Source organism: Macaca thibetana, chromosome 11, assembly GCF_024542745.1.
Source record: "Macaca thibetana thibetana isolate TM-01 chromosome 11, ASM2454274v1, whole genome shotgun sequence".
NCBI lineage: Eukaryota > Metazoa > Chordata > Mammalia > Primates > Cercopithecidae > Macaca > Macaca thibetana.
The window spans coordinates 89,240,217-89,266,333 of NC_065588.1; the positions used below are offsets into that span (position 1 = coordinate 89,240,217).

A 26,117-nucleotide genomic window follows, 5' to 3' on the forward strand; every position below is an offset into this window, starting at 1 on the left:
CTTGGCTCACCGCAACCTCTGCCTCCCGGGTTCAAGCGATTCTCCTGCCTCAGCCTCCTGAGTAGCTGGGATTACAGGCACGCACCACCACCCTGGCTAATTTTGTATTTTTAGTAGAGACAGGGTTTCTCCATGTTGGTCAGGCTGGTCTTGAACTCCCGACCTCAGGTGATCCGCCCACCTCGGCCGCCCAAAGTGCTGGGATTACAGGCATGAGCCACCGCGCCCGGCCAAAAGTTTTCTGATTTTTAAAAAACTATTTGGGCTTGACAAGAAGATCCAGAGAATTCTAATTATCAAACACTTATCATTAATGTTTAATTAGCTACAACCAAACAGACCAACTAAAGGAAAACCAGCTACAACAAAACTATTTCTCTATTCACTATGCTTCTGAACAAATGTTTGAGTTTTCCACACCAATTCTCTGCAGACACCAACTGTTATGTCCTACAATTTAACTGAATTCTGACACTATCTGGAATTAGCAGAGACCTCACAGACTAAGGGACCAGTCTCTTAAGACTGCCCTCCCCTTCTAACACCAATAGCAAATAAAAGGTCCACAGGTTATCCACACTTTTGTCTACCTTGGCTACATATGGGAAACTCTCACAACTCCCCTCCTCAAGTTTGATAATTTGCTACAGCAGCTCAAAGAACTCAGGGAAACATTTTACTTATATTTACTTTAAAAGATATCTTAAAGGATACAAATAGCCAGATGAAGCAGTATGTTAGGGAAGGTCTGGAGGGGTCCCAAGCACAGGAGCTTCTGTCCCCATGAATTTGGAGATATGTCACCTTCCCAGCACATGAATGCATTCGACAACTAGGCAAATCTCCAAAACCATTGTTTAAGGTTTTTACAGAGTTCCATTATGTAAGCATGATTGATTAAGTCATTGGCCATTGGTGATTAACTCAATCTCTAGCCCCTCTCTATTCCTGAAGGTCAGAGGGTAGGGCTGAAAGTTCCATATCCTTAATCTTGTGGCTAGTGTCTATGGCAACCAGGCCCCAACCTGAAGCTATCTAGGGGCCCATCAATATCACCTTATTAGCATAAACTCAGCTATTGCCAAAAGGTACTTATTATGAATGACAAATGACACTCCTTTCACCTTCATCACTCAAGGAATTCCAAAAGTTTTAAGAGTCCATGCCAGAAACAAGAAAAAAAAACAAATATGTATTTCTTATTATAACACAATATTATATTAATATTTGAAATTATGAAAAAAATACATAGTATTCAAAGTATTTACTTCAAATAAGAACAGATGTTGGCTGGGTGCGGTAGCTCACACCTCTAATCCCCAACAATGGGAGGCCAAAGCGTGCGGATCATTTGAGGTCAGGAGTTAGAGATCAGCCTGGCCAACTTGGTAAAACCCCATCTCTACTAAAAATACATGCACACAAAAAAAAAAAAATAGCTGAGCGTGGTGGCACACACCTGTAATTCCAGCTACTGGGGAGCCCAGGGCAGGAGAATCACTTGAACCCAGGAGACGGAGGTTGCAGTGAGCCGACATCATGCCACTGAACTCCAGCTTGGGTGACAGAGAGACTCTGTCTCAAAAAAAAAAAAAAAAAAAAAAGAACAGATGTCTGCAATAAATAGGGTATCCCAGATTGCTGGCAAAAAACAAATTCATACTACAAGATCAGTATAAAACAGCATTAATCTCTGCAAAAAACTATCAAAGAAGCAAACACAAATGTGAGAAAGAACAGCACTTTACTGGGAGAAAAATTGTTATTGTTTACTACGTGAAATATCTTAAAAAGAAATATCACTGTCACAGAAGTTTTAACAACCTACAACTTTTTTGAAATAAATGATTTATCTATTGCAGACTAGTTGTTTACTGAGTATAATTTAGACATATTTCTTTTTTTTTTTAATAGGCAAAATCTCACTCTGTGACCCAGGCTGAAGTGCAGTGACACAGTCATGGCTCATCGTAGCCTCGAATTTCCTGGGCTCAAGCCATCCTCCTGCCCCAGCCTACTGAGTAGCTAGGACTACAGATGAGTGCCACCACACCTGACTAATCTTTTCTTTTTTTCTTTTTTTTTTTTTTTTTTTTTTGCTGAGACAGGGTCTTACTCTGTCACCTAGGTTGGAGTGCAGTGGTGCAATCTCAGCTCATTGCAACCTCTGCCTCCTGGGGTTCAAGACACCCTCCCACCTCAGCCTCCTGAGTAGCTGGGACTATAGGCACATGCCACCACACCCGACTAATTTTTGTGTTTTTTTATACAGATGGAGTTTTGCCACGTTGCCCAGGCTGATCTCAAATTCTTGGGTGCAAGCAATCCACCTGCTTCAGCTTCCCAAAGGGCTGAGATTACAGGCATGAGTCACCATGTCCGGCCCTGGCTAATTTTCTTTAAGCAAAATTATTTCTAACACTGGAAAGGATACAAGTATTAGAAATTCAATAATTAAATTAAATAATATACAACTCAAAATCTTGGGGATTTATAAGATATCTATAAGGATTTCTTATAAAATGTAACTTTCGGGGCCGAGTGCGGGGGCTCACGTCTGTAATCCCAGCACTCTGGGAGGCCAAGGCGGGCGGATCACGAGGTCAGGAGATCAAGATCATCCTGACTAACACAGTGAAACCCCGTCTCTACTAAAAATACAAAAAAAGTTAGCTGGGCGTGGTGGTGGGCGCCTGTAGCTACTGGGGAGGCTGAGGCAGGAGAATGGCGTGAACCTGGGAGATGGAGCTTGCAGTGAACCGAGATCACGACACTGCACTCCAGCCTGGGTGACAGAGTTAGACTCTGTCTTCAAATAAAAATAAAAATAAAAAATAAAATAAAATGTAACTTTCAACACTGATTTTGTTACTCTATTTCATCCTCATCCCACCATAAAAATTAATTAGAAAGATTTTCACAAATTCAAAAAGTTTGAAAAGCCATTTACTATATGCAGACCTTAAGAACAATGCTTTAAATACATTATGCAAGCCTTATACTAAATGCATAGACAAACGGCTCTCACTAACCTTTTTCTACTATTAGGAGCTAAAAACATAACATATAGACAAAGCAAGAAGGTATCTTTGCAAAAACCACATACTATTTCACAAAAAAAAACATTCATGTAAAGTAATTGAGGGGTTCCCAGGGAGTTTTCATACTTGACCTCTTAGCTTATCACATAGTTTAGGTAAATTCATTTACTCCCTAAATTTTCATTATCACCATTGCTGACAATAATAAAAACACTAACTCTAATCCAGACCTTTGCTGAATTTCCAATTCATATTTTCCCGTCTTGCCAAATATACCTAATTGAATGCCTTGAGAGCACCACAAAGTCAGCTTATTCAAAACCAAATTCATTTATCTTTGCTCAACCCTTTCACCCATCTGCATTCTCCACCTCAGATTACAGAACCATCACACACTCATTTTGCCTAAATCCAAGGCATCATTCTTACTCGTCTCTATTCCTTAACCTTCACATCCAATCACCAAGTTAATTCAACTGCCCACATACATTTTGAATCTATCCCCCTTTCTCCATCTCCTTAGCCACTACCTTAATTCATGTTGCCATCATCTCTCACTTGGATTATAAAAGAAACCTAATACTGCACTCCATACTTCTACATCCACATTTCTAGTTGTTTACTAAGAAATCAAGTAATGGATGTCTCCAAGTATTGTAACCAAACCAAACTCTTCATTCATCTCAACACTTTACCATCCTAGGAAAAAGTTTACTTTCCTCACTACGTTCTCCAGCTTAGTCAATAATATCCTCATTTATCAAGAACTTCAGTTAAAACCTAAATGAACTATTAGCCAGGCATGGTGGTGGGCACCTGTAATCCCAGCTACTTGGGAGGCTGAGGCAGGAGAATCACTTGAACCTAGGAGGTGGAAGTTGCAATGCAATAAGATCATACCACTGCACTCCAGCCTGGGTGACAGAGTGAGACTGTCTCAAAACAAACAAACAAATAAAAATTAAAACCTAAATGAACTAAAACAGATATTTGCACACCAATGTGCATAGCAGGATTATTCACAATAGCTAAAACATGTGAATAACCCAATGTCCGCCAACGGATGAATGGATAAACAAAATGTAGTATAAACATTCACAATGAAATATTATTCAGCCTTTAAAAGGAAGAAAATTCTGATAACATGCTGCAACATGAATGAAGCTAGAAATAATTATGCTAAGTGAAATAAACCAGACACAAAAGGATCACTATCATATAATTCCACTTACATGAGGTACCTAGAACAATTAAATTCATAGTGACAGGAAGTGGAATTGTGGTTACAGTGGGTTCAGGGGAGGGGAGGAATGAAGTTATTGTTTTATGAGTATGGAGTTTAGTTGTTATGATTGCACAACATTGTGAATACATCTAATGCCACTGGACTGTACACTTAAAAAATGGTAAAAATTGTATCTTTTAAATTATGTATATTTTGTCACAATTTTAATTTTTAATAAAATTTTTAAAACCTAAATAAGTATTATATTGCAGGCATTACCAAACAGACAAAATAATTATTTTAAGTATTTAAGAACATAGAGTTTTTACTACATATCCTTTTGGGTTATAGCACAAAGCCAAAAAAACACTGCTAAAAAAAAGAAACAGTAAAATTAATTCAATAATCTTAGCCATAAGATTCATATTGTTAATTTTAAAGCTATTTATGCATATTTTAGCAAAAACATTTGCTAATGTTAAGAACCAAGATATTCAGCATAAGAAAAAATGATATAAATACAGAATCAAATAAATAAAAAACCATTTTATATCTTAAATTTGAATTATTATTTTGGTTTTTGTTTCTTTTTTTTTCTGAGACAGAGTCTCACTCTCTCACCCAAGCTGGAGTGCAGTGGTACAATCTCAGCTCACTGCAACCTCCGCCTCCCAAGTTCAAGCAATTCTCCTGCCTCAGCCTCCTGAGTAGCTAGGATTACAGGAGTGCATCCAGCTAATTAGTGGAGACGGGGTTTTACCATGTTGGCCAGGCTGGTCTCAAACTCCTGACCTGTGATCTGCCTGCCTCGGCCTCCCAAAGTGCTGGGATTACAGGCATGAGCCACCACGCCTGGCCTTGCTTCTTAACAATAATTCTTACCATTCAAAAGCTTAAAAGCAAAGACAACCCAAAAGCAAAGTGCGCCCTCAGTGCTTATACTATGGTCTCTAACCATCACTCCCCACTCAAAGGAATTTTCTAGAGAAATGGCTGATTCCAGACATGGGAGAGGGAATTTATTAATCTGAAACATATTATTGTGCCAAAAAGCAAGGAAGCTTTTTGAACACAAATAAGGTCCTGTCAAAATGACAAACGTCACCTTGAAGGTACTCCCAGTAGCTACAGCTGAGATCATTTTCACATCAGCAAAAAACATTGACTGTAACTGACTGAAACACACTAATTATATGTAAATCCATGAGTTCATAATATAAAAATCCAGGAGTTAGTCAACTAATCTTTGACAATGGAACAAAGGCAATACAACGAGAAAAGATAGTTGCTATTGCTTGAATGTCCCCACCAAAACTCATGTTGAAATTTAATTGCAAATGTAATGGTATTGAGAAGTGAGGCCTTTAAAAGGTGACTAGGTCATGGGAGTTCCACCCTCATGAATGGATTGCCATTATTGTGAACATGGATCAGTTATCACGGGAATGGTTTTGTTATAAAAACAAGCTCGCAGCCAAGCATGGTGGCTCACACCTGTAATCCCAGCACTTTGAGAGGCAGAGGCAAGCAGATTACCTGAGTTCGGGAGTTCGAGACCAGCCTGACCAACATGGAGAAACCCCGTCTCTACTAAAAATACAAAATTAGCTGGACGTGGTGGTGCATGCCTGTAATTCCAGCTACTTGGGAGGCTAAAGCAGGAGAATCGCTTGAATCCGAGAGGTGGAGGTTGCAGTGAGCTGAGATGGCGCCACTGCACTCCAGCCTGGGTAACGAGCAAAACTTTGTCTCAAAAAAAGAAAAACAAAATAAGCTCTCCATCACACCTGCTCTCTTGCCCTTCCTATTTGCTATGAGATGACACAGCAGACAGGATCTCAGAGAAAGGTGCTATGTGATTAGACTCCCCAGCATCTAGAACTGTGAGCCAAATAAGCTTCGTTATAAATTACCTAGTATGTGGGATTCTGTAATAGTAGCAAAAAAAGAAAAAAGAAAAAAAAAATGGGTTAAGACAATAGTCTTTTCAACAAATGGTAATGGAACAATTGGATATTCACATGCAAAAAAAAAAAAAAATCTAAATACAGACCTTATATTCTTCATAAAAACTAACTCAAGGGTAGACACGGTGGCTCATGGCTACAATCCCAGCAATTTGGGGGGCCGAGGTAGGAGGATCACTGGAGTCCAGGAGCCCAAGACCAGCCTGGGCAACATGGTGAGACCCGTCTTAATAAATTTAGGCTAGGTGCAGTGGCTCACACCTGTAATCCCAGCACTTTGGGAGGCTGAGAAGGGTTGATCACCTGAGGTCAGGAGTTTGAGACCAGCCTGGCCAATGTGGAGAAACCCTGTCTCTGCTAAAACTACAAAAATTAGCCAGGTGTGGTGGCAGGCGCCTGTAATCCCAGCTACTCGAGAGGCTGAAGCAGGAAAATCACTTGAATCCAAAAGGTGGAGGTTGCAGTGAGCCAAGATCACGTCACTGCACTCCAGCCTGGGCAACAGAGCAAGATTCCATCTCAAAAATAAATAATTATATTTTTATTTTAATTTTAAAAAATTAACTCAAGGCCAGGTGCAGTGGCTCACGCCTGTAATCCCAACACTTTGGGAGGCCAAGGCGGGCAGATCATGAGGTCAGGAGTTTGAGACCAGTCTGACCAACATGGTGAAACCCATCTCTACTAAAAATACAAAAATTAGCCGGGCATGGTGGTGCGTGCCTGTAATCCCAGCTACTCAGGAGGCTAAGGCAGAAGAATCGCTTGAACTCGTGAGGCGGAGGTTGCAGTGGGCCAAGATCATGCCACTGCACTATAGCCTGGGCGACAGAGCAAGATTCCGTCTCAAAAAAAAAAAAAATTAACTCAAAATGGATCACAAACCTAAAGGTAAAACACAAAACTATAAACCCTAGAAGATAACATAGGAGAAAAAGACTGTGGTTTGTCCATTATTTTTTTAGGTAGAACACCAAAGGCGCAATCCATGAAAGAATTAATAAGCTGGACTTCATTAAAATTAAAAATGTCAGCTCTTCAAAAGACATTGTCAAGAATAAAAAGACAACTCATAGACTAGAGAAAAATATTTACAAAAGACAAACCTTTTAATGGACTATTATCCAAAATATACAAACAACTCTTTAAATTTATTTGTAAAAAAATAAATAATCTAATTAAAAACCAAGGCAAAGACCTTAATAGACAGACATCTTACAAAAGAAGATATACAGATGGCAAACATGCATATGAAAAGTTGCTCCACAGCATACACCATCAGGGTAATGCAGATTAAAACAATGGGATACCACAATATACCTAGCAGAATGGCCAAAATCCAGAACACTACCACCATCAAATGCTGACAAGGATGTGGAGAAACAGGAACAGGAATTCATTGCTGGTGGAAATACAAAATGGTACAGCTACCTTGGAAGACAGTTTGGTAGTTCCTTTCAAAAGCAAACATACTCTTACTATACAATTCAGTAATCACACTCCTTGGTATTTACCCAAATGAATTAAAAACTTCTGTCCACACCAAAACGTGGACACAGTTGTTTAAAGTAGCTTTATTCATAATAGCTAAAGCTTGTAATTGACCAAGATATCTTCCAGTGCGTGAATCAATAACTTACTAGTACACCCAGATGATATTCTCCAGCGTTAAAAAGAAATGAACTATTAAGCCATGAAAAGACAATGAAGAAACTTAAACGTATATTACTAAGTGAAATATAAAGTGAAAGAAGCCAATCTGAAAATGCCTTCTGGAAAAGGCAAAACCAAGAAAAAAGTGAAAAGATCAATGTTTGCCAAGAGTTAAGAGGAAGGGAAGGATGAATAGGCAAAACACAGTGGATTTGTATGTAAGTGAAAGTACTCTCTATGGTATTATAACGGTAGAAACATAAAAATTTGTCCCAAAATCCACAGAATGTACAACACCAAGAGTGAACCCTACTGTAAACTGCAGACTCTAAATGATAATGATATGTCAATATATGTTCACAAATCCTAACAAATGTACCACTCTAGCGGGGAATGTTGATAATGGGGGAGTCTGTGTATGTGTAGGGGCAGGAAGTATATGGGAAATCTCTGTAACCTTCACTCAGTTTTATTGTGAACCTATAACTGCTCTAAAAAGTAACTTCTGTTTTTCAAATCTACGAACTTCCTTTTCTCAAGAAAGAGAAAATCAAAAGAAAACTCAGAAAACCACAATGATCACTGCTGAAGTAGCTAGTGTACCAACTCTTATGCTAACAGCAATCAAAGAAAAACAATTAAGTCTTTATCGTGCCTTGCAAGTATGCATTGAAATTTGGGATAACCAAATAGCCCTGGTTGATATCAAAAAGTTCTTTACAGAAAAATTTCAGTTAATATATGTAGAAGCAATGAAAGATTTAGAAGATCATTTTGCAAATATTGCTGAAATCTAACCCAAATGGCATCACAAAATCTTCTCTGAGTGTTCTTACTCAAATAAGAAATCTTTCTATCCTTTAAACTCGACTATGTCCCTTATGTATATTTCCTCTTGCAGCATTTACTCATAATAGAAGGAAGAACAAAGTGGTGTCAGTGGTAGTTCGTTATGGTAATTACCATCAATGAATCAGGCCTATGTTTTCATGCCCTTGTAATTCTCTTATGTAATCCTCCCTTACATAAACTCTGGGCTGGCCATGAGACTTGCCTTGACTAATGGTAGTAGCAAATGAGACACAAGCAGAGACTTGAAAGGTGTCTGTCTGCACAATGGGATTTGTTCTCTTGTTGCTGGAAACTTCTCTGCCACCACCTAAACCCAGATTAGCCTTGGACACATGTGGCCCAATGGATAAAACCAGCAATATGAGTGAAGGTACCTTAGATAATCCATTCTGTTTTCCACCTTATTTTCTTTTTATAGATTTAGTGGGTACAAGTGCAGTTTTGTTAGATGGGCATATTGTATAGTGGTGAAGTCTCCGCTTTTAGTGTACCCACCACCCTAATAATGTACAGAATAGGTAATTTTTCATCCCTCACTCTCCTCCCACCCTCACCCTTCCCCCATATTTCCATCTTTATGTCTATTTGTATCCATTGTTTAGCTCCCACTTATAAGTGAGACCATGTGATATTTTACTTTCTGTTTCTGAGTGATTTCACTTAGGATAATGGCCTCCAGTTCCATCACTGCTGCTACAAAAGACATGATCTCATTCTTTTTTATGGCTGAGTAGTATTCCATGGTATATATAAACCACATTTTCTTTATCCAATCATCTGTTGATGGACACTTAGGTTGATTCCATGACTTTGCTGTGGTACAAAGTGCTGTGATAAACAGCCATATGCAGATTTGTTTTTTTATACAATGATCTGTTTTCCTTTGGATATATACCCAGTACTGGGACTGCTGGATTGAACTGTAGCTGTTTTTACCTCTTTGAGATATCTCCATACTGTTTTCCATAGAGGCTGTACTAATTTACATTCCCACCAGCAATGTATGGGCATTCCCTTTTCTCTACCTCCTCACCAACATGTTGTTGGTTTTGTTTTATAATTTTTTGTAACAGCTGTTCTGACTGGTATAAGATGGTATCTCATTGTATTTTTAATTTAATTTGCATTTCTCTGATGAGTAGCAATGTTGAGCATTTTCTCATGTTTGTTGGTCACTTGTATGTCTTCTTTTGAGAAATATCTGCTAATGTCCTTTGTTTACTTTTTGATGGGTTTGTTTTTTTCTTATTGCATTCCATGTGGATTCTGGATGTTAGTCCTTTGTCAGATGCATAGTTTGCAAACATTTTCTCCCATTTGGTAGGTTGTCTGTTTGTTGATTATTTCTTGGGCTGTACAAAAGATTTTTACTTTAATTAATTCCCATTTTTTCCTTTTTTTGTTTTTGTATTTGCTTTTGAGGTCTCGGTCATAAATTCTTCGCCCAGGCCAAAGTCCAGAGAGAGTTTCCTAGGTTTTCTTCCAGGGTTTTTAGTTACAGGTTTTTTGTTTATTTGTTAGTTTGTTTTTGAGGCAGAGTCTTACTCTGTTGCCCAGGCTGGAGTACAGTGGTGTGATGTCAGCTCACCACAACCTCCACCTCCCAGGTTGAAGCGATTCTCCTGCTTCAGCCTCCTGGCTGATTTTTGTCTTTTTAGTAGAGACAAGGTTTCACTATGTTGGCCAAGCTGGTCTTGAACTCATGACCTCAGGTGATCCACCCACCTCGGCCTCCCAAAGTGCTGGGAGTCACTACACCCGGTCTAGTTTGAGGTCTTACATCTAAGTCTTTAATCCTTCAGTTAATTTGAGTTATCTTTTGTATATGGTGAACAATATGGGTCCAGCTTCATTCTTCTGCATATGGCTATCTAATTTTCCCAGCACTATTTATTGAATAAAGTATTCTTTCCCCACTGCATTTCCCTACCCCCACCACACTCGCGGGTCTCCCCCTACCACTTACTCACCAGCCCATGCCCCCATGACCTCTGGCCCTGCCTTTGCTTGCCTCTAGCCCTGCACTCAGATCCCAGGCCCATAATCAGAAGCCACAGTGCATATTTTTGTCAACTTCATCGAATATCAGTTAGTTATAAGTATGTGGCTTTATTCCTGGGTTCTCTATTCTGTTCCATTGACTTGCGACTATTTTTATACCAGTACCATGTTTACTGTAGCTTGTAGCATAATATGAAGTCAGGTAATTTGATGCCTCCCACTTTGTTCTGCTTTGGTTATTCGCACTCTTTTTTGGTTCCACATGAATTTTAGAATTGTTTTTTCTAATTCTATGAAAAATGATGTGGCAATCTGACAGGAATTGCACTGAGGCTGGGCACACTGGCTCACACCTGTAATCCCAGCACTTTGGAGGCTGACGTGAAAGAATCACTTGAGACCAAGAGTTCAAGACCAGCCCCTGGGCAATATAGCAAGACCTTTATAGACTTTTTTTTTTTTTTTTTTTTTTTTTTGAGGAGTCTCGCCCTGTAACCTAGGCTGGAGTGCAGTGGTGTGAGCTCAGCTCACTGCAACCTCTGCCTCGAGAGTTCAAGCAACTCTCCCACTTCAGCCTCCCAAGTAACTGGGAGTAAAGGCGTGCACCCCCACGACCAATTTTTGTCTTTTCAGTAGAGACGGGGTTTCGCCACGTTAGCCAGGCTGGTCTCAAACTCCTGACCTCAGGTAATCCACCCGCCTCAGCTTCCCAAAGTGCTGGGATTACAGGCGTGAACCACCGCACCTGGCCAAAGCTTTGTAAATTTACTTAACTTCTCTAAGCCTGAAATTCCCATTTGTAAAGTGAAACTAATAATGACAGCCTCACAGAATTGTTGTAAAGATTAAATAATAAATATGTTTAAATTAGTGTCTGGCATTATAGTAGATACACTATAGACAAATATTATTATTAAGTACATCTCTCTGCACAAAAAAGACCTAGAATCAAAATTTAAAAGCTGCCCGGACACAGTGGATTATGCATGTAATCCCAGCACTTTGGGATGCCAAGGTGAGAGTATCACTTGAGCCAAGGAATTCAAGACTAGCCTGAACAACAAAGTGAGACCCCGTCTCTACAAAAAATACAAAAAAATTAGCCAGGTATGCTGGTGTGGGCCTGTAATCCCAGCTACTAGGGAGGCTGAGCCAGGAGGATTTCTTAAGCCTGGAAAGGCTGAGGTTGCAGTGAGCTGTGATCAGGCTACTTGCACTCTAGCCTGGACAACAGGGCAAGAACCTGTCTCAAAGCAAAATAAAACAAAACAAAAACAAAAAAAGCTGGAAGGTACTCAGAAATCATTTGGTCCAATTGCAGTCACTTCATACATGAAGAAACTAAAAGAAAGAATAGCTGGCTTGCCTGACAATGCTCTGCTATCTAATGGTAGAGCTGCAATTAACACTTAGGTTTCCGGGATCTCAACTGATATTTTCCCTACAATCTCAAAACGTTTCTTGTTCATTTCTCTGATACCAATTAAGCCTAACTTCTCTAATCTCAATTTCTTCATTGATAAACTATAAGGACAGGATGAATTCACAGGACCTTCCACCTCCAAAATTCTCATTCTATGACTGATCTGGAGCCATAAATTGGCTGACCTAAAAGGATGTCAAACATATTTCCAATATCTGTATATGCTTAGTTTTCTTATGGTCATATTTAAAACTCTAAAACTTAAGTTACTAGTGAAAATAATTTGTCTCTCACAAGCAGCCAAGTCTGTAAGAGACTGAGACTATCAGAACTCATTATAGATAAGTTCCTAGTACCTCATTTGGGTTTACAGATATCATACAATTAACTTAATATTAAGTGAAATATTAAGTGAATATAAGTAATATTAGGTGAAATAATAAAAGTTTTAAAAATACCCTCCATCTGATTAAAATTGACCTACATATGTTAGGCAAGTTTAAAGCATAGGCTGTTCTGATTCATCAAATATGAATAGACAGATACAAAAACATACCAAAATAAGGGTTAACGGTCTACTTTAAAGAAGTAGCTACTTTTCATTTTATTTAAGTCTTAAACTCACTTAAGGGAACAGGGAAAGGTACTGACAATAAAATTTCTTGAACAGAGGATCTGTGGATCATGCTCAAAATCATGGACTATGAAACAAACTTAAAAATCTGGGCCGGGCACAGTGGCTCATGCCTATAATTCCAGCACTTTGAGTGGTCGAGTTGGGCGGATCATGAGGTCAGGAGTTCGAGACCAGCCTGACCAAAATGGTGAAGCCCCGTCTCTACTAAAAATACAAAAATTAGCCGGGCATGGTGCCGCACGCCTGTAATCCCAGCTACTGGGGAGGCTGAGGCAGGATAATCGCTTGAACCTGGAGGCAGAGGTTGCAGTGAGCTGAGATCGTGCCATTGCACTCCAGCCTGGGCAACAGGGTGAGATTCCATCTCAATAAAAAAAAAAAAAAAAAAAAAAAAAAAAAATCTGTTAGGTGGCCAGGCGCAGTGGCTCATGAGGCCAAGAGTTTGCATGACAAAATCCCATCTCTATTAACAATACAAAAATTAGCCAGGCATGGTGGCATGTGTCTGTAATCCCAGCTATTTGGGAGGCTGAGGCATGAGAATCACTTGAACCTGGAAAGTGGAGGCTGTAGTGAGCCTAGATCGCACCATTGCACTCCATCCTGGGCAACAGTGAGACTTTGTCTCAAAAAAAATAATAATAATAATCTGTTAAGTAACACTTTATAATCTAACAAAAATTTGAATCTACTGGCTACAGATTCCCATTATAAAAGATATATAGAATCAGTTTCAAAGAAGTAGACCACAAAATTAATAAAATTAAAATCCATCCTTAATATAATCATTTTCTATAATGCAAAAATTTTGAGAGAGACGATCCAAATAGTAGATGATTGTCGTAACTTGGGTTCCCAAGGAAACAGACTCTGGGACTGAAATCTGCATACAAGAGGATTATTGGGAAATAATCTCAAGAACAACACCTGTGTGGGCATAGAGGAAAGCATGATTGGGTAGAGGGAGAAACTGAACTGTACTGAACAGTAACACAATCACAACAGCAACCTCAGTGAATCCTACTAAGAGTTCTGAAGTGGGGACAGTCCTTCATATAAGACTCTAATGAGGCAATGCATATCTTCCACATTAATCATTAATTAAATGCAGGTTGCTTCCTTCGACAAGGGCAAGTCCAAGAAAAAGATGCACCTATGGGCCTTTAGCAGCCATGACTCTAGGCAGCTAAAGGAAGGTGTCTCCACCCTGAATGGGGATCTAGATGTCACACTACAATAATGCACCTTACTTGCCTTTGAAATATCAAAAAGGGCTATACACTAGAGGGACAAAGACCTCAGTAAAGAAAGAGACCTACTATCTTCTGGAGCCTGGTATTTGGCAGGTGCTGTTTCCACCACTGCACTCCAGCCTGGACAAAAGAGCAAGACTGTGTCTAAAAAAACTAAAAAAGAGAGATCACTGGCCGGGTGCAGTGGTTCACGCCTGTAATCTCAGCACTTTGGGAGACCGAGGCAGGCGGATCATGAGGTCAGGAGATCGAGACCATCCTGGCTAACACAGCAAAACCCCTCTCTACTAAAAATACAAAAAAATTAGCCGGGCGTGGTGGTGGGCGCCTGTAGTCCTGGCTTCTCAGGAGGCTGAGGCAGGAGAATGGCGTGAACCCGGGAGGCGGAGCTTGCAGAGAGCCCAGATCGCGCCACTGCACTCCAGCCTGGGCAACAGAGCAAGACTCCATCTCAAAAAAAAAAAAAAAAAAAAAAGAGAGAGATCACCTAGCCCATGCCTTCATTGAACAGATAAGGAAAATAAAGCCCAGGAAAGCTCAACGATTTGCCTAAGATCACACTGGTAGCAGAAGCAGAACCTGAACTCAGGTCTTTGATTCCAGATTCAGTGAGTTCTTAACATGCTCTGGTGCCTTTATAATCAAAAACTTAATAAAACCAAAATAACCCTGAGGCATAAATCTTATTATAAAGCTCTGGATATCAACTTCCCCTAGATTATGTGTATTTTCAAATTCCTGCACATAAAACTTGTGTTTTATACTAGTTGAAGAAATATCAGTTGGTAGTCTGCTAAATGAAAGACTATATTTTTATTAACAATAATAATAGTAAGATGTAAACTCTATGATGGGCACTATGCCAGGCACTTTAATTGCTTTATAACATTTAATCCTCACAACAATCTTTTGAGTAAAGACAACAGATTGCTCTCATTTACCCAAGTGGGAAAAAAAAAAAAAGTTTAAAAAGCTAACTTAGTCGTTAGCTAAGACCACAAATGTAATAATGGGAAGAGCTGAGATTCCATCTGACTTTTGAGTCTTGCGCTTTTAAAGTTAAACTACCCACAGTGGTACAGCCCTATGCTACTTCTCAATTTTTCTTTTCTAAACTTTTCAAATTTCCATGATGTGTATGATTTATTTTCATAATCAGAAATATATTTTATCATTTTTAAATATTTTTAAAATAAAATCATTGCTTAAAATATATGGGCAGTTGCAAACAAGTTATACGAAACAAACAAAAAAAAATTTTACAAAACAAAATAAACTCCTACTTCTTTATTGGGGATCTAACTCCATATGACCTACCAACCACTTAATCCATTCACAAAGCAATTATTTTGGCACAGCACAGTATAAAGGAAGGAACTCTTAAAACATTTTCCAAACATTATTTAGTTAATTAAGTCAAAATAAAATACCATCAACACACTGGAAAAAATTTTATATTCGCATACATATGTAAAATTTAGCCACAGTCTGATATTAAAAACTGAGATAAGGGAAAGAAGATGATTTTTATTAAATTGCATCTACTGTTATGGCCCATGCAACACGAAAACAGATGTCTATGCATCTTTGTGCTAAATATGTCAATCAATCATAGGGCATGCAACAGCCATGATCCATCCTAAAGTAAGCTGTCCTACCACTGTTCGTGTTGAGAACAAAGCCCAAGACAGCCAAGTTATATGATTCCCATGCTTACTGCTGACTAACCAGATGTGATCACTTGGACTCAACCAGCTAGCTAGCCACCAGTGAAATGGCCCAGTGCAGGGTGTGGGGAGGCCAATGCAGCAATGAACAGCTACAGCTGGGTCCCATGTTTAGGCCTGTGAATTACAAATTAAAAAGAGAAATGATTGATTATCTGTACAAACTGACACTAAACAGACATACACTGTAGTTATGAGACAAAGTAAGAGTACTTGAAGGACTTGAGCAAATCAAAGTTACAACCCAGCCAAAGTTTCAAAAGACCATAGATTCTGAGTGTGCAGAAGCCATGGTATTAAGAAAACTAGAATAAAGAGTAAGAAATGCTGGGCGCGGTGGCTCATGCCTGTAATCCCAGCACTTTGGCAGGCGAATCATCTGAGGTCGGGAGTTCAAGAGCAGCCTGACCGGGGGGAGGGGGGAGGGATTGCATTGGGAGTTATACCTGATGTAAATGACGAGTTGATGGGTGCTAACGAGTCGATGGGTGCAGCACACCAACGTGGCACAAGTATACATATGTAACAAACCTGCACGTTATGCACATGTACCCTAGAACTTAAAGTATAATAAAAAAAAATTAAAAAAAAAAAAAAAAAAAAAAAGAGCAGCCTGACCAACATGGAGAAACCCCACCTCTACTAAAACTACAAAATTAGCCGGGCATGGTGGCGCATGCCTGTAATCCCAGCTACTCAGGAGGCTGAGGCAGGAGAATCGCTTGAACCAGGGAGGCAGAGGTTGTGGTGAGCCGAGATCACGCCATTGCACTCCAGCCTGGGTAACAAGAACGAGACTCCATCTCAAAAAAAAAAAAAAAAAACAAATTACTTAACAGCAGAAACAAGCATGCAAACAGGTGAACTAAGTCCTTTCACAGATGAACCCTACAGTGAAAAATCTATAAAGCCCTGTTACAGAGCTCCCAAAGAGCACTGCCTTAATCCTGCAAAGACTTCCAGTAAAGATGTATCAGAGGCTCAGCCCCATATGACATTTTTTGGCCTTGGATTTCTATGAAATTCTACCTTTTTTTAATTGCAGAATGTATCCTTATAACCATTACCATCCTATTTGAGCTAACCCAATAGATTCTTTACTCCTAGAACCAAATGAACTTAATCAGAAACATTATCACTGTTACAGAGCCATGGTAAGGTTTATTTCTAGAAGAACGACCTACAAAAGATGTGTTTCATGCTGCCACAACTCCTGAAGACACAATATTACCCCACCCCCAACGTTGGTTGATTAGACCAGCAATGGACACTTGACCCAGAGGAAACAATTCTATTGGCCATCCAGAGACCTATGCATGACCTGACTAGGAAAGATGAGAAAAACGTTTTAGATTATTCTGTTGGGATTTTGGAAACAAGACATTGGGCCAGTTGGCTATGCAAAGTTAACGTGAAAGGCATGTGGAATCATGTCAGATGGCCATCAAAATCCTGGCCACACTTAGTAAGCAGCAGCGAGACTAGGCACAGAGAAGTGGGTATAAGAAGCCAGTGGTCCACCAGAAAGTGTGAGACAGAGAAAAGAGCTGCCTCTGTCCCTGACACATTCCAGGTCCTGCTCTCCAGAGACCCAACTATGTATACAGTAATTCCAGATCTTAGATCACTATGAAACCTTATAATAAATCCCTCTTTCAACTTAAACTAATTTGAGATCTGTAATCTTTGAAAATAAAGTTATTGGCTGGGTGTAGTGGCTCACGACTATAATCCCAGCACTCTGGGAGGCTGAGGCAGGCGGATCACGAGGTCAGGAGATCATCCTGGACAACATGGTGAAACCCTGTCTCTACAAAAAATACAAAAATTTGCCGGATATGGTGGCACATGCCTTTAGTCCCAGCTACTCAGGAGGCTGAGGCAAGAGAATCGCTTGAACCCAGGAGGCAGAGGTTGCAGTGAGCTGAGATCACACCACTGTACTCCAGCCTGGCGACAGAGCAAGACTCTGTCTCAAAAAAAAAAAAAAAAAGAAAGTTATTAGAAGATGGTCAAAGAATGACAGATTACATTAATGCATTTAATATTTCAACACTTTCCATGTAGTCTATATTCCCTGTTTCTATTCCCTTACTTCCTAGTCATTCATTTCCCCCTGTGACTCTCTTGCAACCGAAATAGGTATGACCCAATTGTCACATTCAGTGGGCACTTCTCAGTCCTTATTTGACTCAACTTTTCTTCAACATTTACATATACCTAACACCCGCCTCTACTTGTCTCCTGAGTGCTAGACTTGCCTACTGAACATCTCCACTTGGAAAGTCCAGACCTCTAGTTCACTTTTATCTTCTTCCCCAACCTTTTCCTCCACCTCTATCCTTAATCTTAGGTCTATTCCACCACCCTCACAGCTACCCAAACTACTCACAAGTCAACAAGTTCTAGCAATTCTATTCCTCTTCTTGAAAATCACTTTATTCTCTCTCTATCCACAAAACCACTGCCTGAATTCAAGCTTTCATTATCCCCTAGACTAAGGGCCAGAGGTCCAGAAATTCTGATTCAATTGAGAAACTCAAAAATCTGGTTTGTTTTTAAGAATTCCAAATGATTCCAATATGCAACAATTTTAAGAACAACAATAACTTTCTAGCTGATGTCTCCCTAATGAAGTCATCCTCTCTACAGGGCCACCAAGTAGTTAATATGTACTACTGAAAAACCACCAGGCATCAAGCACCATGTTAGACCAAAACATACAAAGGAAAACAAAAAAATCTCTACCCTGGCCGGGTGCAGTGGCTCACGCCTGTAATCCCAGCACTTTGGGAAGCCGAGGCGGGCGGATCGCCTGAGGTCAGGAGTTCAAGACCAGCCTGGCCAACACAGTGAAACCCTGTCTCTACTAAAAATACAAGAAAAAAATTAGCTGGGCATGGTGGCAGGCACCTGTAATCCCAGCTACTCGGGAGGCTGAGGCAGAAGAATTGCTTGAACTCGGGAGGCGGAGGTTGCAGTGAGCCAAGATTGCATCATTGCATTTCAGCCTGGGGAACAAGAGCAAAACTCCGCCTCAAAAATAAAATAAAATAAAGTAAAGATTATCTGGGAGAACTACTTTTGGAGGTTTTTCCTTATTACAAATTTGGTAACTTTAAAATTCTCTGTGGCTCCTTACTGTCTACAGTATAAGGTCCAAAACCCTTCAAGCTACCTGTTGCAACCATCCCATCCACATCCAGAAATACTTACAATCCCCCTACTCTATATTAAACTATATCATGCCTTGGATTTGTCTGGTTCCGATCTCTAAAATGCCCTTCTGTCCTTTGTCCCTCCTTGCCTGAGTCACTTCTATCCTCTGCAAAGACTTCCACAATCTCTATTCCTTGCCCTCCCCTACCACACCCCTTCTCCACCACATAGTTACTTTTTCTTTTGTGCTTACAAACTTTTCCTCTGTGTATATATTACAACATTTATCACATTGTTTTGTAATTATTTATCTGTCTCCTCCATTAAAGCTCAGCAGGTTTTTGTTTTGTTTTGTTTTTTGTTTTTTATTCTCAAGAGTGTTTTGCACAGTAGTTAGCACAAAATAAATATTCAGTAGTACATAAAATGAATGCACCTATGTTCTAAGTCCTCATCTACCTCATCTACAAAAAAAAAAATGGAGACTAGAAAAATAAAGGAAGTGATAAGAAAAGTGTTCCTTAAAGAAATTTGGAGTTTATAATGACACTAAAACATCATTTAAAAAAATCAGCCAGGTGTAGTAGTTCACGCCTATAGTCCCAGCTATTCCTGAGGCTTAGGCAGGAGGGCCACTTGAGCCTAGGAGGCAGGGGCTGCAGTGAACGTGATGGTGTCACTGCACTCCATCCTGGCTGACAGAGCAAGACCTTGTTTCAAAAAAGAAAAGAAAGTTAAACACCAAAAACAACAAGAAAATACCAACATTAGCAGCAGCTAACATGTAAGACTTTTTTTTTTTTTTTTTTTTTTTTTTTTTTTGAGATGGAGTTTTGCTTGTTGCCCAGGCTGGAGAGTGAAATAGCATGATCTCGGCTCACTGTAACCTCCGCCTCCCGGGTTCAAGCAGTTCCCTTGCCTCAGCCTCCCTAATAGCTGGGATTACAGGTGCCCGCCACCACGCCCAGCTAATTTTTTCTATTTTTAGTAGAGACAGCGTTTCACTATGTTGGCCAAGCTGGTCTCAAACTCCTGACCTCAGGTGATCCACCCACCTCAGCCTCCCAAAGTGCTGGGATTACAGGCGTGAGCCACCGTGCCTGGCTAAGACTTTTATACATATTAATTATCTAGTTCTCCACTTTGTAAGGAGGGTAGTATTATTACAACTATTTTACTGAGACACAGAGAAGTAACTTCTCCAAAACTACACAGATAGTAAATGAAATAGGATACAAACCCAGGGAGTCTGGCATCAGAGTTCATGTTCTTAACTACTAAATTACATTATTTCTTTAGCTCAACCAAAAGTCCACTGGAATTAGAGAAGAAAACTGAGTACTAGCCCTGGTTCTTTCATTTCTTAATGTCTTCTTTATTTTCAGTTCTAGTCCTGGATCTTTAATATCTTAATCTCTTTATTCCTAACATGCCCAAAAAAAAAAAAAAAAAACCACTCAAAAAAAAAATCATTCCATTAGCTGTCACTTTTTAAAATTCACTTCAATAAATGAGCAATACTTTCATCAAACTTAGATGTACAACTAATCTGGGAAGCCTTCCCAACATCTAAGACCAGGGCCCTCTTGCTGGGTGTTCTTGGGACTGTGTTTGTCCTTCCTAGAACTCATTCAATAGTACAGTTGTATGAATCTCTGAACAATTCCTCTCTTCCACTGGACACTAAACTCCACAGAAATTCATGCCTGCTTTACCCATCATTGTCTGCACAGCACACAGTAGGCCCACAATAGATGTCTCAACAAAAAAAAAAAAACCACTAATCAGAGTACGTTACTTTCTTTTTTTTTTTTTTTTTTTAAGGCAAGGTCTCACTCTGTTGCTGGAATGTAGTGGTGCAAACTTGGCTCACTGTAACCTCTGCCTCCCAGGTTCAAGCAATTCTCCCACCTCAGCCTCCCAAGTAGTTGGGACTACAGGCGTGCACCACCATGCCAGGCTAATTTTTGTATTTTTTGGTAGAGACAGGGTTTCACTACATTGACCAAGCTGATCTCGAACTCCTGATCTCAGTGATCTGCACGCCTCGGCCTCCCAAAGTGCTGGAATTACAGGCATGAGCCACTAAGCCAGCCCACAGTAAGTTATAATACTTAAGAAAGAAATGGCAACAAGGTTTACAAGCTGCCTAAGGTACTAAATGTTGATTAAATTTCTAACCATTAAGTACTTTAAATTCATGTTTTTCTTCAAAGGACTCTAAAGTAAAATATTCAATACATACATATTGGAGCTACTTCATTTTGGTTTTGTTTGAGGTTTTTTTGTTTTTGTTTTTGTTTTCTAGCCTCTTTCAAGCCTCAGAGAAACACCTTAGTAAGCTAATGAAAAAGGAGGAGCACGAGCAGAAGGAGGGACAGAAGCAGAAGAACCAGAAACCAAATTTCTGTAAAGTATCCTGAGACTGATGATGTTCAAAGACTTTGACTTCTAATTGATTGTAAGCACTTTGTCTCTTTCTTCTTTTAAAAAATGCTATTTAAAGGACACTATTCAGAATAAGAATAGTTAAAATGAAAAGGTCATCTAAAAACAAAATGTTAAAGGAATGCCACATAATTTCAAAGCATGGAGTCCATTGCAAATAAATCTCTAAATTAACAATAGCTTTCATCTTATATCTTAATATCTACGCTGAGAAATAAGACTAGCAGTGTGGGGTAAATTAGGTTGCCATGTTACACAATTTAAAGATTCAAGTTATACTTGTTGGTAAATACCACTTGCAGAGTTAATAAAATATATATTCTACCTTCTAAACTAGTAAATCACCAGATTTAAGACATTTATCAAAATGTCCCTATTAAATACTCAGCATTAACACTGACCCAACTACACGATAAAAGCTGAGCTCCTTCAAAGGGACTCTTAAGTCCTCTCACAATTTGGTCTCTAGCCACCACGGTAGCTTCATCTCTTACTAATTGCTACAGACCATCTCACTTCCTAAGCTTAACTGTTCACATTCCCCATAGTGTGAGGAGTGCGCCTTTTATGACTCCATCTCTTTGCATTTGCTGTTCCCTCTGCCTGACATGCCCTTCCCTCTTCTGAGCTGTGAATATGCCCTCCTCCCTGAAGCTTTTCCTAATTACTCTCACCTCCTCCCAAAGAGTGCCTCCTGGGTCCTCTGTCCTCTTCATTATTCTATTACATACCACTGTCATTTTAAAAGTTCACCTCCCAAACAGCCTGTGAGTTCCAAAGGGAGGACCCACAGCTTAATCAACTGTTTCCCAGCCCTTAGCATGAAGACTAGCATTTACTGAAACTCAATATAAATACACCGAATAAAAGAAAGTTAAGTACTTAAATGTGAAAAACACTTCAAACTTTCCTATTAAAGAGTTAATGCATTTAACACATTGATTCTCAATCAGAGGCAATTTTGCCCCTAGGAGACATCTGGTAAAATCTGGAGGTATTTTTGGTTGTCACAACAAGGGCGAAGGGAATATAGGGGAATGCTACTGGCATCTAGTGGGGGTAGATGCCAAGGATGCTGCTAACATCCTACAAGGCACAGGGCAGCCTCCCACGACAAAGAATTATCCAGTCACAAATGCCAATAGCGCCGACGTTAAGAAACTCAGTTGTCAACTGACTTACTCGGATGTGATGATTCAATATCACATCTCTGGCAACAACCACAATCAATTTCACTTTTGTAGTTTCAACGGAAGCTTTTTAACAGTTGATAGGTACGCACCAACATTAAAAATGATCTTCATATAATCTCCATGTTTAACTTCAAACCAAGATTACTAGAAAGCATCCCTTATTTCTGAAAACCAATCTATAACTACAGAAGCCATTCTTAAACCAGTAAACACTTTTATTTGTAAACTTCAAAGCAAACCACGGGCAAACTAATTTTCACTTGCGGAACTATGACAGAAACACAATCTGAAACATGAGGTAATCAGTTCCTCCAGGTCTGATAAAAGAAAAATCTCCTAAAGCCTCAAAGTAAATAATGCACAGATGTCTTTACTGCTGAACTAAGGAAGTGATGGGAAAAGTAAAGGACACGCCCTTGCTACTGCCAAAATCATCGCTGATCGGGATTTTAAAACTGACAAAACACTGCAAAATACAATTAAATGTCAATACAGGTTGTCAGATAAAGAAGTTAACTATTTCTCCCTCTAATAACTGACCAAGTTTCACATGACTTCGTTCTTTTAGGAGAAAGCTAGGCAGAAGCAAGAGCACTCCCTTCCTATCTACTGGATGACTCAACTCTCTTCCGCACATTCCTCGGCTGAATCCTACAAATTAACTAATTTCTTTTGTCCTTTGAACTAGTTATGCTACTCCCTCGGTAAAGAACTAATAGGCCTGGCACCTACTTTTCAATCATTTACATTTTGTTACACCCTATCAGCCTCAAAAAGAAAAGAAAAAAGCTATAGCCCCCAAAAAAATTTAACAGTTGATAGGTACAACAACTCTTATAAGAAAAGAGATGTGAATTATGTTATTCTAGTAACTGATTCCTAAATGATACACTTACAGTTTTCTACTGCTCTAATTTTTCTATCCTCAAGGTTTTCCAGATTTCAGAGACAGCACTGGCAGAAACTAAGTGTATACCACTTGATCAAGCTTATGCGGATTTATTCTCGGATAGCTAAAATAAGGTAGTGGGGCTTGGACAGAAAACGTCTTTTTAATTAAAAAAAAGTTTCCAACAGTGAGTAACATCTTCCTTCTCGGCTGACTTTGCCAGTGTCAGTCTCACGACTGGGCCCAAGCTAGGCCGGGGCTCACCACACCACCCTCCAATGTGGCCCAAAGGAGAAAGCGGGGCCGTGTGTGGCAGGTGCGCGTAGTGTCAAATTGGGGGACACGGGGAGTGCGGCGGGTGGGGAAGGGCGAAGCAAGCCGCCCGCAATCTCCCAGGGGGCGTTCTCCAGCCCGGCAGGCGGCCAGTCGGCCCGTCCCACGGGCACCAACTCTCCATTTTCATTCCCACTCCGGGATCCCGGGAGGAACGCGCCGGCACCACACCCTCCAGGTCGCAGCCTGCTCGCACAGACCGAGCCTCGCGCCGGAGCGGGCGCCAGGCCTCGACGCGCGGGGCCATCAGGGCTCCGCCTGCCGCCCCGCCGCGCCGGCCCCACCCGCCCTCCCCGCCCCCGGGCCAGGCGACCGAGGCCTAAGAGCCTGCCGGGCTGTGGGGCCTAGAGAAGGAAAGAGCCCGCGCTGAGGAGGGGCGCCCGCGCCGCGGCCCCAAGCTCCGGCTGTCCCGCTCACGTGCTGCCGGAAAGACGGTTTCACTCTCTTACCCTCTGTAAAATCCTCCTTAACATGGTTTAACCACCACCCGGCGCCGCCTCGGTGACTCTCCAAACCCTGCGCGGGGCCACTGACTACTCGGGGTGCGCGGGCGGGAGGGACTGGGCCGGGAGGGGACCTGGAAGGAGGTCGGGGCGAGGCGGTGGCGGCGGCCGCTCGGGCGGCCCCGACTTCCCCACAGGCGGCGAGAGGGAGCACGCGAGAGAGAGCGAGCAAACGACTAGACAGCCTGCGAGCGCCTCCTGCCCGCCCGCCGGGCGGCCCCCGTAACTGACAGCTGGGCGGGCCCGCCCGCGGCCGCCGGGGGGCGGGGCGGCGGCGGGCCCGCCCCTCGCCTGTCCATCGGCGGGAGGCGGGGCTGAAGGGGGCCGGTCCGGGCCAGCGACCAATCGGAAGCGGTGGCAGCGTGGGCGGCTGCGTGACGGACAGGCGGCAGGACGCTGTCGCCGCAGCTTCTTCCGGCTAGCTGGGGAACGCCGAGGCTGCGGAGCGCACGCCTGGGCTCCGTCAGAGGGCCGCGCCCGCGCGACGACCGCGTGCCAGCTAGTGGGAGGCGGGCGAGAACCCCTGGGGGTGTCCCTCCCTGACCCAGGCGGGAGGAGGGGACTCCTCAGGCTGTTTTGTAAAATGTGTCGAGGTCACTCTTCCGGCTGTTGCTCCTGACTGTGGACAAGGTATTGAGCCTGAGCTATATCCTCGTTTCTGCTGGAAACGCTGACTCTGCCTCTTAGCCTCTGGGTTGAAGCCGACTAGAGAATCTCAGACGTGCTTAACCGGTCTGTTGGGCTCCCCTGCCCTTTTCCAGCCCCTGGTTTCCTTTCCCTGCTCCCTTCCTGCTTCTAATTTCAGCCAAAGAGAAAGCAAAGATTTAAAAAAGAAGGGTAGGAAGAAGCTGGAATTTGAATTGTCAAGAGAAGTTTGAGGTTGTCTTTTCTAGATCAAAACAGTTTTTAACAGGCTGATGTTCACATGTTGTGCTTTCCTTTTCCTAAAGCCCGTGCTTGACCTCCTAAGGAATTTTAAGTCCTATTCTGATAATAGATATATGAAGTAAATTGTCATTAATGCCTCTGTTTTATAGATTAAGAAAAAAAAGAGGTCACAGATAAATATCGTGCCAAAACGGCGTGGACTTGGAACTGACCTCCAGGCGCGATGTCATTATTTAACTCGAGAAGTCACAGCTTCTGCATCCTACTATTCTGCCAATATTCACAAGCCAAGAGGCTCAACTTAACACCCTGGTAGAAAAAGAGACGCCTTTAATATTGCTTGAACAGGGAAGGAGAGGGAATAATGGAACTAACCTTGCTGGGAGGGGGAAAAAAAAAACAACTGAACACTGAATGAAGCCTATGAAGCAATGAATGGAGTGCTTTTTGGAAAGTACTTCCAGATCTTTTGAAAAGCAGCACAAAATTAAATATTATTTGCAAACGAGTTAATGAATAGGAAAATATTTTGTAAAGTATTATGCATTATATAATGTAATACGATATTGCTATTCCAGATATATTTGGTTTATTATTATGTGTGTGTGTCTCTTGATGGTGCAGCAGAACAGTCATGCCTACAGCTAATTTATTAGTAATCACCAGTGATAATGCCCTTACGAAGCACATACTTTTCCATCTTTCTAAACATGAGGTGCTTTATTTTCAGACAATATGGGAAACATTCTCAGCAACATGGGGTGATAAAAGTGACTTTTTCCCTCTTCTTTGTTTTTCAAAAATTAGTTTAGGGTCAGGCACACTGACTTTATGCCTGTAATCCCAGCACTTCGGGAGATGGAAGCAGACAGATCGCTTGAGCCCAGAAGTTCCAGACCAGCCTGGACAACATGGCAATAACTCG

At 41.1% G+C, this 26,117-nt stretch overlaps 1 protein-coding gene across 1 annotated transcript in view; it reads right to left on the bottom strand.

Moving 5' to 3' along the window:
- Positions 1–24,552, bottom strand: part of EEA1 (early endosome antigen 1) — a 163,337-nt gene extending 138,785 nt beyond the window's left edge. The window contains exon 1 of the mRNA XM_050747138.1: positions 24,251–24,552. Within this exon, the coding sequence (XP_050603095.1) occupies positions 24,251–24,274 (24 nt within the window). The 5' untranslated portion in view covers positions 24,275–24,552. The remainder of the gene's footprint in view (positions 1–24,250) is intronic.
- Positions 24,553–26,117: the final 1,565 nt, after the last annotated feature.